Below are 16,233 nucleotides of genomic sequence, written 5' to 3' on the forward strand. Positions count from 1 at the left end.
GTTTTGTCTTCGTGTTGGTACACACGCTCGTGCTGCTCGGTCATGAATTCGTCAGACGAGAAATGTAACTCTCACACACACACACACACACGAAGGACCGTCAAGGTCGGAAATTGCGAAAAGTATCGTCGTGAGAGACGAGAATGCTCACAGCAACATGCGCATATCGATATTATTTGTGTAATTAGCGATTACCATATTCTCCGCGAACTAAACGGTAGCCAGGAAAATGATGACGTTTTTTCCTTCTCGGAGAATATAATACTTGACATCGTGCTCTCTTCAACGACACGTTTATTCGGCAAATTTTATCGCAATGTGCTCGCGATAAAAATATAGTACTGCAAGAAACGGCGAGATCTCAATAATTGTCGCTTTTTATTATATTGACGATTCTTATATACGTATATAGGAATTGTTAACATAATAAAAAGTGACAATTATTAAAGTCTCACCGTTTCTTGCACTACTATATTTTTATACTGTATTTAACTGCGACTCGCGTCGCCGTTTATAAAATCTACTTCGTTCGTGTTATTTTTCCGCGTTTTTCACGATTGTTGCGATTATTTGTCAACTTCTCCCTTTTTATTGCGCGACAGATGTGTGTAACACGCTCGCTTGCGACAGTTTCACTCGCGACACGCTCACCCCCCCCCCCTCCCTCTAAATCTCTCCTCCGAAAAATATTGAATTTCGAGGAGAGACTTTATCCCGGACTTTAGACTCCGATAGGATCCAAGCGTGTTGACGCATACAAAAGCGATCTCCGTGGTGGTTTCCCGAGTTTATTCCGAGACGCCTCGAGGATAAAACTCGCGCGTTTACATTGACGGTATCTTTTGATTTGCAAATGATGTTAACGCCGCGCACCGAACACGGCCGAGTGAAAACGAGACTATCGCGATCACAGCTAAAATCACAGACCGTGTCACATTCGTGTGTCCGGAGAAAGCGCGGACGAGCGAAAAAAGAAGTGTCGACGGGGGAATTTGTCTCGCCAAACGACGAACTCTTCGCACTCGAGAATTCGTCGGACGGTGCATTTGCATTTTCGTCCATTTCGATTCGCCGCGAGCATTCGTGTACAACTTTGCGTTATGATTTATTTCAATCCTCGCATATTTTACTTCTTCCTCGTTATCTTCATTCCTGTACGTCCTGTACCGTCGCAACACTTTCGACATCACGACTGATACATACGATCGACTGTCGCAATGATACGACGCGAGACGAATTTTTCTCCTTGTTAATTTACCGTAAACGCTCATATTATTCACGGGAAAGTGACTCAACGCGGCCACTCAGTCTGGCGCGAAGGTCGCCGCTTCGCCGAGCTCTTCTAATCTTCGCGAACAGGCGTACAACAGGATAATTGGGCGCGATTGTTCGGTGTGCTCACACACACACACACACACACACACACACAAGCAAACACGCTGACGTGAATACCTTTTTTCGAGTACTGCGACACGATTTCCCATTCGCTAGGCGACAACAGCGCGGTAGAAGCACTATCAGTTTTAATAAATATAGACAGCGTTCGTAATGTTGCGCAAGATGTGATTACGCCTCTCCGAAGAAATGATCGCTTTATCGGCATTACAAATTGAAATTCGTAAAACCTCGCGGGGAACGCCGCGAATTTTCGGCGGTTCCGAAATTTTTTTCCGCTACGTGATCCAATAAAGCATCTCGGATCGATGCTTTTTCAATAGACTCGTCGCGAGAGGATTAAAACGTCCGCGCAATTTTCCACCAGATATTCGTCGAGCGGCGCGGATTCTAAGCGAGCGAGAAAGAGAGAGAGAGAGAGAGAGAGAGAGAGAGAGAGAGAGAGGGAGGGGGGGATTACCGTAGAATCGTTTGATAGCCAAGGGGAATCATCGCGTTAAAAAAGATTAAAACGAGCACGATCGAATCTAGAGTGTGTTTGCGTTCTTGTTGCCGCTCTCTTTCTTTCTCCTTCTCTCTCCCTCCGCCTCTCCCCGGCCGGGTCGCTAGATTCAACGGGAATAAGGTCTACAGCGATAACCCGGGTGAAAGATTAAGACAAGTGAGGCATCGCTCCTCCGAGTCGAGAGTGAGTAACGCGAAAGCGCATTTTCAACACTCGAGGAGACGAGCGGCGAGCACGATGCGCGACTGCGAAGAGATGTTTCACGAGAGAGCAAGTCACTACACAAAAGTCACGATCACTCGGAAGCAAGACCTCTTCGCCGACCTCCTCCTCCTCCTCCTCCTCCTCGAGGGGCAAGGTTCTCGAATTAACGAAAGCGTGAAATTAAATAACGGGAGAATACAGCGCACGTCGAACATCATCAGATTATCGGATCTGTCGTTCGCGTCGAACTCGTCGCTTTGTCGCGTTCGGTGGAAATGAATTAGACATCAATCACGCAGCCGTCGTGTCGTTACGTATGACATCTTCGCTCCGGACCCTTTCGGCGGCGTTCTTACGCCATTGTCGTGGAAAATCGAGCCGAGATTTTTCACTGACTTTTTGACCCACTTCTTCCGCTAAAGATCCCGCGATGCGCCTGATGTCTTCGGCGCTCGCGATGTTCCTCCGAAGAGTGCAAAGCCGACGTTACCTCGCAAATCGTTTAGGAGGAAGCGGCGAAACGCTCCGCGTATCGACACTTACGTCGGTTCGAGGAAGGATCGATGGAGATGCGGGAGACACCGATATCACCTTACGTAATACTTTTGCGAATCAGAACAGCCTGATGAGCGACAGCATTTAACGCAGACATTATCGCCGGCATTGTGCTCCGACGGATACGTCAAATTAATTCCCAACGAGAGAAGTAGTCATGGACGAATTAACGATTAATTAACGATTCTCGTTTCTGCGATCTTTGGTCTCCTCTCGTCCGCGTTTTGTGATTGCTAATCTTTGCGATGCGCATCGATTCGCCTCTCAACCCATCTCTCAGCTCCTCTCCGTGCGAGAGGAATTTCCGAGAAATTCTTCTCGAGAAGATAATTAAGCGTCTTGTCGCACGTAGCGTCTCCGCAATGAGGCCTGAAAATGCATGTTGTCGGTAAGAAGCAAGTCGGTAAGAAACAAGCACAAGTAACGCTCGCTCAGTCGACAGACGTGTCTTCGCCTTCGGGTAATTTCTCTAAACGAAAAGTAATTTCACACGAGACACAAAACACCGAGCAGACGCCGTCGAACATCGGCATGTACGCGATTGTGTTGGAGGCATTAACGAACCTTCATCATAAATCTCCGGTTATCGACCACGCTTTGATAAGGCTTGAGCGAACGCTCGAGAGGCAGGCGAGTCTAGACGGTACGATCGGGAGTCGGTCTGAAAAACATGCCGGTGGAAAAATTCGTCGGGGAATCTCCGAATGAAGAAAGTTGCTCGAGCGGGCAGCCCCGAAGTTCGGAAGGCGAGAAAGGTTTCTATTTTTCTAGTCGATTTTATTACGAAAGGAACGTTATATACATTTGCATCTCGCCTCTCCGTATATATGTGTATATAATTAAGATCTAGGACTATAACAAAATATTACACGTTACGCTCGCAATAAACCCCTTAACGTAACTCCTTTTACCGGTGGTTAAGTCGTAATTACAGTCAAGATTCTCGGCAAGAATGAAATAAATAGAGGTCGCAAATTCTCTCGTTCTCTCCCGTCGAAATGTCGATCGTTACTTCTTTCTTTCTTTGTTATCGCTACATCCAGACCGCGACATCGTCGCCGTCAGTGTTAATTACAGAGTCTTTCTTCGACTTGTTAAAAATAGACATTAAAAATATATATAATCTACGATCGTCAGCGACAACGGACATCGGTAAGAGGAGAAGGGAAATAAAAACCACATGATTGTGAAGGGATCGTCGATAATGTAACTAATGTGAGCCGTGCTAATGAGGCTGAGGATGAGGTCGAGTCGCACGTGCGATGTGCCATTGTCGCAGTGATAACGGTACCGTAAACCGGGTTTAGACAGCATCGATAGAGATAACTTTACACCGCATGCATTTGTTTTTTTTGTTTTTTTTTTTCTACCAAGATCGCAACACTAGACGTAGTCATTGGTGTCTTGCGAGTGATCACACGGAGCTGTTTTGTACCATCGTAAAATTTGTCTCGACGTGGCAAGAAAAGTGAGGGAAAGATACCGGATCATTTTTCGCACAGACATTTTTCACAGACTCATGTGATATTTCGCTCGTGTAATTTGAGTACTCTTCAGTGTGTGGAAGTCTGTGTGCAATAACGCGTACTCGCGGGTATCTTCGTAAACGCGCAACTAGCGATTACTAGACGCGCGAATGAATAACAGACAGCGTGGAATAACATCGAAAACGCACTTTGGTCCATGTTGGATCCTCCTCGACATCTGAAATCTTGCAACAGCTGACGGAACGGACTCAAAAATCATCACCGTTCGTTCAGAAGACTCAGGATATTACTGAACAAAATGTACGTGAACAAAAATATATCATCAATTATTTCGGACAGAAAATAACTTCGTGGGGAAAACAGGACTCTGACGCACAGCAACAGTACAAAGGAAGCCGTGCGGAGGAAAACGGTGATAACGGCGATGGGAATTTGTACATAAATTATACGATGCTGAAATTCACGTCCAAGAGAGAAATCCATCCGATGAATTCGACATCTACGAGATGATCGCTCGGTGGAGACTCTCGTTAGAACGCACTCTTGTCGTTAGGCGCAGTTAGTCCCGCTAATGCAATGTATAAGCCCAAGCTACCGCACTTGTACTAGTCAACAATGTCACGAGTGTCTTAAGTAAAACGTGCAGTTAAGTCACCCTTGACGTACTCATCTCGTGCACATTGCAGATCTCTTAATTCTAGAAAAATACAGTCTGTGTTCCTTTATTCTCGTTTTCCCCTCGTCGAGAGCCTGCGTCGCGGTCGCGCATGCCGATTACCGCCGTCCAATTCCCTCTCTCCCGCCTCCTCCCCTATCTCGTCGGACGTGGCGGAGCCGGCTGACGCGACATTTTGTACCGTGTGTATAAACTATCATACATAGAATTAGCTAAGATCGCGTGCGAATTGTAGAGTTGGATCGATCGATCAGCCGGACGTGTCCTCTCGCCGGGCATGGTCCATCGTGGTTCAAATCCGCTAATCAGTCTGCTAGTCGAGTCTTCTATGAGAGTACTTCGCCCGTGGGTGAGTGTTCAGCTAATTATCGCACGCCCCTCGCAAAATGGCATCGAATAGTTGCTTATGACACTTGAATACTATTCGCTGTCGATTAAGCTCGAACGTGATTCTCATCAGTTTTGCCAATCTTGCGTATATCGGTCAGGTCAGGTCAGATCATCTATTTTTCACCCGGCTTCCACTCGTGCCATCCGATCGGTCGCGTAGAAAGGTCAGAACGACGCCGACTTTATTCCCGTTTCCTCTGGTTCAGATTATGCGGATATTCAAACATGTCGCCCTCGTCTGAAATTCAGATGCGAGAATGATTTCATGATCGCGACTCGAGGCTGCGCGCCGGACTACTATTCGATCGATCTCAAATTACCTTCCCCCTCGTCCTCGCCCTCCGCCAGTCGAATATCGTTCTTTTGCTGAGGTTCCTTGTCGTATTCGCCGCCGTCGTACTGGTCGTCGCCGCCGTTAGCCTGCCCGTCGTCCAGTCTGGAATCAGAAAGTACCTTGCAAAAATATGTACTCGAAGTAATACTATATTTTAATATATATTTTACATATATGTATGTATTCGTGGTACTTAACAACGACTATGAGTATACGAATGTCTGATTACGTTAAACGCGGTACGATACATCGTGTTGAAATTTATTCATCCGGCTGCCGGAGAGTGAACGTCGCTGAACAGAAGAACGACCTGCTCACCCAGGAACTCGATTCAGCTCCTCGCCGATTTCCTGCACTCCGGGTCCCACCTTGAACCAGCCGTCGTTCATTCTCCTCTCAATCTGCTCGCCGACGTGGCGCACAGGGGGGTTCGCGACAAACGGGGGGTCCAGATTGCCGGCCTCGACGACCGCCTCCTTCTCCTTGCTATCGGGATTCGCCGGGACGAACTTCGGCGGTGGATTGTGAGCAGTATCCTCCCGCTTTCGGATCCCCTCCTCCGACTTCTTGTCGTCCTCTCGGATCTCCGGGATCGGCAGTACGCCGATTGGCAGTTTGACCTTCGGCCTGTGCGGCGACGGCACCTTGTCGAGAGACGGCGACACCAGGTTGCTCGCGCTCGCTATGGTGGAGGAGTTCTCCGTTCGCCGTGAATTCACGGCGTCGTACGCCACGTTCTGCAAAAGAAAAGAATGGGAAAACGTTTTTCACACGCGGTCACGCGCGATCAGGTCGTTCTCGACCTGTCGCCGATTTCAGCGCACGGTTTTCCGAGCGGTCGTCTCGTCGATTTGAATTTGAAAAAGCGCTGAGATACGTTTTACACAATATTGACTCAAGGTCTGCTGAAGAGACGGAAGTCACGTGGCTAATATTCACGACTCTTCATGTATTATCGCCACGAGTCGTGAGAGCAAGCGACATAAAAATTACGATGGCTCGCAGAATGTACAACGTTGCGAGATATTAACGTTACGTATTTTGCTACGTATATTTATGTATTCTCTCCGACTCGATTAAGCGACCATCCGGGATTCCATTTCATTCTCGTCATGTCGGAATAATTCGTTTTTACTTATGAGTATGCACAATAATTTCCCACTCGACCCGACTTTGAATCATGAATGCTTCTATCACGCGTTTCACGCGTTAAACACGACACCCTGCGCATTGACATTCTTCGGGAAAGTGTGGTACATGACGTGGTATCGTCGCCGAATAAATTCAAATTTTATTCAATGTTTCTCGCTACTGCATGCATCACATTAGATATAGACGAGCTCGCGCGTTAAGGAAATTGCACGGTCTCCAATTTCTCTTTGTTAGTTCGGCGCGATTTGTTACGACGTTTCACGTCGCGATCTCGCCGCATAAATCGTCCACGGCGCATTATAATCTCAAACACATGACACGCGCGCACGAAGATTGGTCTATTCCAAAAGACACTTATTCACGTACGAAATGGGGGGGGGAGCTGACGTCCCAGCTAGCGATATTCAACGGAGGAACTTGTAAACGCAGTACGTTATTAGCATTCTCGCTCAAAGTTGCGTTATTTGGTGCAGTTCCAGTGCAACGGAAGGAAAGCTACAACTACTACGGCACTACGTGAGTAAAAAGACACAAGCTTCTCGTGATCGCAGTTCTGGTTATTAGACAGATCGGACTACTCTCTTCAGGCTGGCGAAAGGCGTAAACCCCGGCGGCTCTCTTCGCCGTAAGAGCGAAACGCCGCTCGACGGCGGTGGTAAGTTAAGAGGCGCGATGCGAAAGCTGCTAGTAGGGTGAGTTAGGTTGTACGAGGTTGCCAATAAAAATGCACAAGCGAATAAACATAATAACAATTTATTAATGCATCGTGGAACACAGATGTACAGGCACATTCAGGACGGCTCACGAGCCATTATACATATACATGAATCGTCTCGTTTCCAAAGTGACAAAAGCATGCCTTGCAAAGAGGGCGAGAGATCGGTCGGAAAGATTACACGACTACTGGAGAGTGTCTATCTACGTCCTCGAAACATTCGACGCGGCATGTTCGCCCGCGAATTGTTCGCGCTCACAAGTCGAGGCGGAGGTGTGCCTGTGAAAGACGCACGGACAAACACGGCGGCCGAAAAAACGTATATAACATATGCGAGGTACCTAAAGAATATCTCGCCGAGATTAGGACGACGTTTCTCCGATGTCTGCGAGAGACTTGTGTCACCTCAGAACCCATTGAAAGGAACATGATTCAAATCGTCGGACAATGACTACAAACGATATTGCTCGTTAACACTGGATACAGCTCCCACTTTTACAAGATCGATACACACACGAGGGTAGATTGAAAAGTTTCCGACATGACCGAGAAAAAAAAAAAAAACATTCTTTTGAGCTACATGAAATTTATTTTGTCAACGAAGTCTCCCTTCAACTTTATACACTTGGCCCAGCGTTTTTCTAGACCCGCTTCAGTATATATAATAACTTTTGTCTAAACCCGAAAAATGGTCATTAACGATACTTGTCACTTCAGCATCCGACGAAAACGTTTTCCCAGATAGCTATTTTCTTATTATTTGGCAACAGGAAAAAATCGCACGGAGCCAAATCTGGAGACTACGATGGATGTGGAATTAATTCGTACAATTTCGCCGTCGTAACTGCTGATTTGTGGACCGATGTATATTGTCCTGATGAAGGAGAATTTCTTTTAGGCCAAATGCGGCCAAATTTATTCTTGATTTTCATGTCCAAACGTAATAACCCGGCATAATATTCTCCGGTGATTGTTTTCCCTTAGTCCACAAAAATTATCCCATGGGAATCCCAAAGAAATGATGGCCTTCACCTTGCCAGCCGACGGAATTGCTTTTGCTTTCTTCGGAATCGATTCGTCCTTTGCAGTCCATTGTTTTGACCGTTCTTTTGTCTCCGGTGTGTAGTGATGGATCCAAGTTTCGTCGGCAATAAAAACGCCGTAAAAAATCCTTTTCGGCTTGAAACGCTCAAGACACGATCGTGAAATGTTCAACCGATGTCGTCTTTGATCAACAGTGAGCAAACGCGGCACCCAACGCGCGCTCAGCTTTTTCATACTTAATTCCTCATGTAAAATGTTGTTCGTCCGTTCGTATGAGATGCCAGCAGCCTCCACTATCTCTTTTAAAATCAATCGACGATCATCCATCACGATTTGGTGACATAATCGATCATTTCATCCATTTGTTGCGATTTTTTATCTTTCAGAGCGTATCTCGTCGAAAATGCTTGTTCTGTCACGCTTGAAGCAGCCCAGGTTTTCAGGTCATAAATGAAGGAGCAGCATCTTCATACACTGAATCTAATTCAGATTTAATTCGCGTAAGAATTTTCCCTTTTAAACGAAGGAATTTTCTCACGACGCGATACTCCAATTTCTCCGTTGTTAGCAAACTGTAACTTTGAAAGTCTGTCAGAAATAAATGAATTGCTAAAATGATGTCAAACTTCACTCTTTGTGTTTCTTTCACTGTCATATATTGGACAAATACTGAACTTTGAGTGAAATCTTGTTTTCTCTTGGTTAGGTCGGAAAGAGTTTTCAATCTACCCTCGTATATAATACGCGCTAGAAACAAATATGTATATATATATTTTTTTTAAGTGTAACAGATAAAAGCACATATAGTAAACGTTGAGAACGCTATTAATAATGATTATTATTATCATATACGTCACGTAACATAGCGTCAGAAGAGCGTACATCAGAAATGGGGCAATCTTCCGAGGACATCGGGAAACAGCACGCTCGCCGCGCATCGCGCTCATTAATCGGCGCGTTGAACTGTACGTTCCTCGAAAAAAGAAAATAAAAAAACCGCGCAATCACCGTAAGCAGAACGATCTCTTCGTGCACGAAAAATGCGACCTGCACCGACTCGCGAGGTGGATTTTAATCCCAAGGAACACTCGGGGAAAGTAGTAGCGGTGCAAACGGTAATTTCGCTTTTTACAAATCTATACACGCATCGAATACGTACATCGTTTATTTGTCACGTTTGATATAAATTCTGATATCAGTATCAGAAAAAGAGAGACAGAGTGAGAGAGAGAGAGAGAGAGAGTGAGAGAGAGAGAGAGAGAGAGAGAGAGAGAGAGAGAGAGAGAGAGAGAGAGAGAGAGAGAGAGAGAGAGAGAGAGAGAGAGAGAGGGGGGTTGGGGGAGAGAGGAATGAAAGAGAGCAAATGAGAAGGCAATCCGTATGCGCACACCGCGCGGAAACCGCAGGGATCTTCCACGTGAGCGCAATCCACACGGATTAGGTGTCCGTGGAGGCCGGTCGTGCGGCGTATTGCTCTCGGACACGTTGAAAATAACCCAGCCGTAAACGCGAGTAACAACAAGTGAAACGCGAGAGATCCGACGTCCCGTCAATGCGCCCTATGGCTGAGGATTACGCCCACCCTGTCCTGCAGAGCCTGCAGCTCGTCGTCTTCGGCGCGCGCCCCGACACCGGCGACCGGTCGGTCGAGCGCGGCCGTCCTGGACGTTTTCTCGACGAGAGACCCTACTAGCGGCACCTCGGCCTGCGAGCCCGCCACCGGAATGTCGTTATTTCTCGCACCGTCGTCAGGCCGATTCGGCGGCGGTATTACCTGCTTATTCTGCTCCTCGCTGTGTCCGTTCTTGCCGCCGTTCTCGTTGCCGAGCGGAGCTAACTTTTCCGCTACATCCGGCCGCTCGACAACATTTTTTTGCTGCCTCTGCTGAAGGTCGTTAGTCGATTGCGGAGGCTGCTCGCCGGCGACCTCTTTCAGGTCGCTCGCGTCGGCTGGAACGATGTTACCGTTCCTCTGAACGAACCTAATGTCGCCGGCCGGCTCATTGGCGTCGTCGTTTAACTTTTCCTCCGACTCAGCTGCTCCGTCCGCGTGATTGTCGCGAGGTGCGTGTAGAGGCTGCAGCGAACTTACCTGTTGTGCTTGCGGCGGCGGCGGCTGCTGCTGCTGCTGCTGCGGTGCTGGGATCGGCTGCGAGCCGCCATCCTTCTGCAAGGCCGACGCCTCCGGACTCACCAGACTCGGACCCGGAGATGTGCTTCTCGCGTAGGAATTCTGGAGAGAGTATTGATAACATTCAGGACGCTATTAAGCCTGTATCATATTGGAGATTGCAGATTGCGGATTGGAGTGATCGGCATCAAACGATCAAGGTTAGTCGATTCATCGAATTGTAATCTCTAATGCGCGGAGTTTAAACATTTTTTTCATTATAATTAATATTTTTATATTATATAATTTATATTTTATAATAATAATTTTGGATCTTGTCCGCGTAACTTTGACTTTGCGCAAGCGTGTGCGAAAGCAGCAACTGATTTTGCATACGTTTGAAAAGAAGTAAATTGTATATTGATAAATTTACTCGTTCGAAGATCTAATCGGTTTGATGCATAATTTTTAATCGTTGGCAAAGTCAATTGTAGTGAAACATTATTCGAACACGCTTTACCTTAGTTTTCTCGAGTTCCCGCTTGAGCTGAGACACTTCCTTCTGCAGGTGCATGATGATATTCTCGGTTTTGCCTTTCATGTTCAACTGCTCGTTGTACTTGTCCTGCAGCCTGTCCATGTTCATTTGCAAATTCGCGTACTTGGTCTTCAAGTTCTCCATCGACTTCGTCTTCTCCTCCTGCGCCTGCCGGATACGGCCGCGCAGGTCCTGCAGCGTCGACTCCAACCTGCTGGTTTCATCTAGCGCCTGCTTCTCACGTTTCTTACACTCCTCCTGCAGATCCTGATGTTCCGTCTGCAGAAGCTTGTAAGTCTGCTGGAGCGAGTTAAACCTCTGCATCGCTTCCACGCTGTCCTTGTCACGCAGCGACTTCTCCCTCGACGCGCGCTGCTGCAGTTCTTGCTTCACCGCGGCGTTCGAGCTCTTCTCCTCGGCCAGTGACTTCTCCAGCCGAGCCTTGTACTCGAATATAACTGAAAGTAGTAACAACAAGACGTGAACAAATTCCTGAACAAAACACGGATGGCGTCATCATCGAGGAATCGGATTTAACGCGGCTACGACGAGGGGAAGACCGAAAGTCCGTGAGTTATCCACCTTTACTGACCTAGCGATGAATCCCCCGAGTTTTAATATTGCACGGCCCTGAAGTAACACGCGCCGCGTCCACGATTTACTTCAGCTTAAGTGCGGCATCAGTAATGTATGATTCTGACCCAAGCCGTAACACGTGGCCGGCCGTATTCCACGGGGGACGCGCTCACCTTGAAGCTGAGCGGCGAGCGCCTCCTGCTGCTGCGCGCACTTGAGGTGGAGTTCCCGCAGCCTGGTCATCTCGGTGTTGGCGGCGCGGTAGAGGAACACCAGGAAGAAAAGCAGCACCCCGCAGCCCGCGTAAATAGCCAGGCGGCCGCCGCGGCCTCTGCCAAGTCGCGAACCGCTCATCCCTGTCGACACACAGCGAGGTGCATTTAGACCGGGCGTTCACGCGGACATCTCCGGACATCGAGATCGCGCGACATTCCTTGCGACGGGCGTATTACAATGCCCGTTGTTTGTTGCGTAACGCCCGCCGCACCGGCGCACAAATCAAGCCTCGCGCGGTTAACGTGCGTTAACGCTCTCGTTGCGGCGGGGCCAGAGTTTCGCACGAGCGTCAGAATGACGGGTGTTGTGACAGACTTTTGACGGACCTGTTACCTTGACGAGCGTGTAACGCCTGCACGAGCGAGGATCTAACGTCCTTGGGGCCGGGAAACACGGCCGGCGCGATCGCGTCAATATTAGATCGCGAGATCGCGCGAAGGTATAATTAATGCGACAAACATCGTTCCTCGATGGATCTCCTCGGACTCTGCAAATTTTCTCACTCGCGACTCGCAGAAGCGAAGTTGGCACGAGCGAAGCGGCGAATGAAAATGCTAACTGAGGTCAAGGAGCGGAAAAAAAGAAAAGTAATCGTATCCGTGTAATCTCGCCTTCTTTTAACCATACTTGAAGGACGACAATGCGTACGCGGCCGTATCGTCAATATGTATAAACACACACACATGCGCGCGCGCGCGCGAATGCGTGTCGATTCTAAAATGTGTATATTTATCACACTGAAAATAAAATATGACAAAAATGCATGCAACCGCAGCATTTGTACGATACGGGACTTATCGCGAAAATTTGCAAATACTTGAATTTGCAAGTGAAACAAGTGCCTTAAGGAGGGAGGCGTTGCATATTCGTTGTTTACACATATTAGCTGTAGTTCTTATTAACGAATATTCCCCCCAGAGACGATTTCTCGCGTTCGCGCGTGACGGAGAGGATTGATTAGCACATTAATTTGAGAGAGATATTAATTAAACAAACATTGACCGCGACAATAGAACGCCGAACCGCCGGATCCGAGTCGGAATTTCCCGGACACCGCGTATGTCTTTTATTGACGTAGCCATCAAGGTCTCGTCCGACGAATCGCTTAGCTTTCATTTTCGTAGCTTTCCACGTCGTTTCGTGGCGCTTTCCAGCTGCGAAGCCGACGCGAACTGAACGCCGCTGAAATTTTCGCCAGATTTTTTAGCCGCGCTAATCGAGTCCTTTGATAACCCGCGAGGTCGTTCCCCGCGATTCCTGCATTCTCGCGAGAGAATTGAATTTCACCGAAGGAAGCACACAAATTGCAACTTCGATCGGCGAAGGGAGAGAGACTCGTCTGGCGAAGTTGCGACGTTCGCGTTATCAACCGAACGCTCGCGCGGCTCAGTTGCTCGCATTATTCCGGGCAAGCGGACTCGAGTCGCAGCAAATTGCAACAAGTATTCAAACGAACGCGACGGATACGTGTATAACGAGTCCACGAGACCGGACACGTTGCGAATCGATCGACGAGGTCGCTGGGGGGTCGCTCGAAGACTCGGTCGAATCGAGCGTCGTTCGTTCCGCGGGACTTGGCTTTCCGCTCGCGTAAACTTTCCTTCAGTTCGCTCCGCTCTTTTTCCGACCTGGGCAAATTAATGAGAATTTTCACCAGGCGGCATGAGCCTTCTACCCGCGTAGGGAATGGGGAGACGGCGGAGCGCAGAGAGGGAGGGATGGCGTAGTTGGTTACTTAGCAGCTGGATTCGAGTTCACTGACATTTCGGAGCACGCGCGATGAGTCCTGTTTCGTTTACGAACACGTAGAGGCAGCGGCGATAACGACGTCGGCGACGAAAACGACGACAAAGCCGCCGACGACGACGATGCCGACGACGCGTCCTCGCGCGCACCGCTGGCGCGGGACGCGACGCTGCTCGCTCGCGGATTCGGCGCTCGTCACCTCCTGGCATGGCGCCATACCGGGCGCGGAAGCGTCGCTCCTGGTATATACAACAGGGTGCTGCCTCCTAATTGCGCGTATAAATAGAGAGGCGGCGCGTAACAATAGGCAGTAGCACGATGTTTCTCCTCCGAAAGAGATAATCAGAGTCGACCGTCTCGTGAGAGTCGGCACTTCTGGAACCTGGAACCGAAGAAGTCATTCGTCTTCCGTTGACTTTCGCCAGTTGGAAGAATTGTCTTCTTCGCTTCCGCTGCGAACCCTCTCGGTAGGCTGGCCAGAAAAGCCCCCTCGATATCCATATTGAAAGAACCTTTGACTCGCGATCTTGCCCAACCTTGGGTCCAACCTCCCGCTACCTTCTTCGACAGGACATCATGCTGCTGCTTATTGTACGCGATGAAGAATCATTCTGCGCACAGGCTGTAGTTACGCACTCGCATCGAAGCTGTTTACGCCGCGTCTACAATTCGCTGCACATACGCTTCTTTATACTTCGATTTTTCTCTCGCCTCGCGCCGCTCGAGTGGCTTATTACGAGTGTGCTTCGTTTTAAGCGCACGAGGCGTAAAAAGCGCACGTGACGAGGATAAACTAGTTAACCGACGGCGCCTCGGAGTATATTATTTTCTCAATCACGCATTAATCGATTATTTTTCCAAGTAATTTTCATTGATATCGCGGTGCGGCTAATGTACTTTCGTCCTACTGACTTACCGTAATTCGACTGACATTTTGTTAGAAAAATTTCGTTTATTGGATCAGCTGTAAGAAAACGCGACGTCAAGCTAGACTCGACAGAGCGAGGAGAGAATGATGAGAAAAAAATTAGCATTGAAATTAACTGAACCGATCTTAAGAAATTATTTTGAAGCTGTCACAAACTGGGGATATCATTTGGCTGAGAAATGAAAATTCGGTTTAAAGTCTGGAACGTGTTTAAGCGAAGAAATTCACAAAGGCGCAAAGGTTTACGGGATAAAAGCGTGCAGGTATCGTCACGAGAGAAAAATGCAACGAAGAGGCCTTATCGAGGGTTTTAAAGGCTGTTAAAGGATCGAATAAAAAGGTTGGAAAGTTTTTCTCGACTCCAGTCCAAGCTGTAATTTCGTGCTGTAATTTCGTGAAAAAAGGAACCGTGAGCCCATGATTACCGATGAATTAATCTCTTATTATTGTTATCCTATTAATAATCTTCGCGATAATCTTCGCGATAAGAGCGTCGAGAGAGGTATTGGCCGTAAGTACTCCCTGCTATTCTCTGCACTTGTATCGCACTTTATATCGCATCTGATGACTCTCAAAGATTTGTGCAGCAGCGAATGTAGCAGTTTCGACTTTTATTTACACTCGCGCGCGATCTTTTGCGATCGCACTCGTCGTTATCACAAGTGGCGAGAACGCAGGATCAGCTCGACGCGCGCGTGATACACGTTGTGTAGAAAAAAAAAAAAGAGCTATCTGCATTCACGATCGCGAACAGAAAGGTTGCCCGTAATTTCTCGCCCGAGCTTCGGAATGTTTAGTTCAACCGGAGAGTTCTCCCAGCGAGTGAGAGACCGATACGTTCTGAAAGTCAGACAAAAGATCACGGACGACTGCGCGCATCATTTTTCCCAGTGTAAAAAGAAATTAACAAAAGCACCGAAGAGAGAAAGAATCGTCTGACAAGGAAAGATAGGAAACCCGAAAATTTGAAAAATTACGAAATTTTGCGTGAAGGTAAAGTAGAGTTCATCCGTAATGCAAAATTGGAGGAGGACGGAGGCGGTATCACAAATTTTCCAATTTTGCAAAATCTGAATACACAATTGCAAAGAGTATGAAATATACCACAACTTTCATATAAACCATTTTCGCATATGCCTCGTATTTTAAAAGATATACGCCAAAAATTAAAATTTCTTTTTTTTTTCGAAAAATGGTTTCACCCCCTTTAGACTGGTATTCCGCACGAACAAAAAATAGTCTCGCATTATGGATGAACTACTTTACTTTCACGCAAAGTTTCATAATTATGTCACTTTATGAGGTGTCTCGATCGGACAAAAATATCAATCGAATCCTCATCAGCGTCGATTTGCGCTCGGCAGGGTCAGTTTTTCCACGGTGAGTTTTTCATTTCTCCCGTAAAATCGTCGCGCGGTTTCGACGCTCGTCTGCCGCGGATCGAAAATTCGATCGCGCCCGATCGTCGCTTTTCTATCGGCGATTATCGGCCACGTCGGATTAATTGGCCACACGCGACCATTAACGCGAGGCGACGCGACACGTAGACAAGCCGCGTGCCTTCCAGTCGATCTCACGCAGCAGACCGGCAATCTAAGCGAA

The 16,233-nt window shown here is 47.8% G+C and overlaps 1 protein-coding gene across 2 annotated transcripts in view; it reads right to left on the bottom strand.

The window, feature by feature from the left end:
• Positions 1-4,005: 4,005 nt before the first annotated feature.
• LOC105182480 (Golgi integral membrane protein 4) overlaps positions 4,006-16,233 on the bottom strand; it is a 13,844-nt gene continuing 1,616 nt past the window's right edge. Inside the window, exons 2-7 of one of the 2 annotated variants that reach the window (XM_011139918.3) lie at positions 11,855-12,037; positions 11,088-11,563; positions 10,232-10,690; positions 5,865-6,283; positions 5,533-5,648; positions 4,006-5,450 (exon numbers count right to left, since the gene is read on the bottom strand). In XM_011139918.3, coding sequence (XP_011138220.2) covers positions 5,395-5,450; positions 5,533-5,648; positions 5,865-6,283; positions 10,232-10,690; positions 11,088-11,563; positions 11,855-12,035 — 1,707 coding nt within the window. In that variant the 5' untranslated portion in view covers positions 12,036-12,037 and the 3' untranslated portion in view covers positions 4,006-5,394. The remainder of the gene's footprint in view (positions 5,451-5,532; positions 5,649-5,864; positions 6,284-10,231; positions 10,691-11,087; positions 11,564-11,854; positions 12,038-16,233) is intronic. The other variant, XM_011139919.2, reaches the window with a different exon arrangement.

Source organism: Harpegnathos saltator, unplaced genomic scaffold, assembly GCF_003227715.2.
Source record: "Harpegnathos saltator strain DR-91 unplaced genomic scaffold, Hsal_v8.6 scaffold522, whole genome shotgun sequence".
In the NCBI taxonomy this organism is placed as follows: domain Eukaryota; kingdom Metazoa; phylum Arthropoda; class Insecta; order Hymenoptera; family Formicidae; genus Harpegnathos; species Harpegnathos saltator.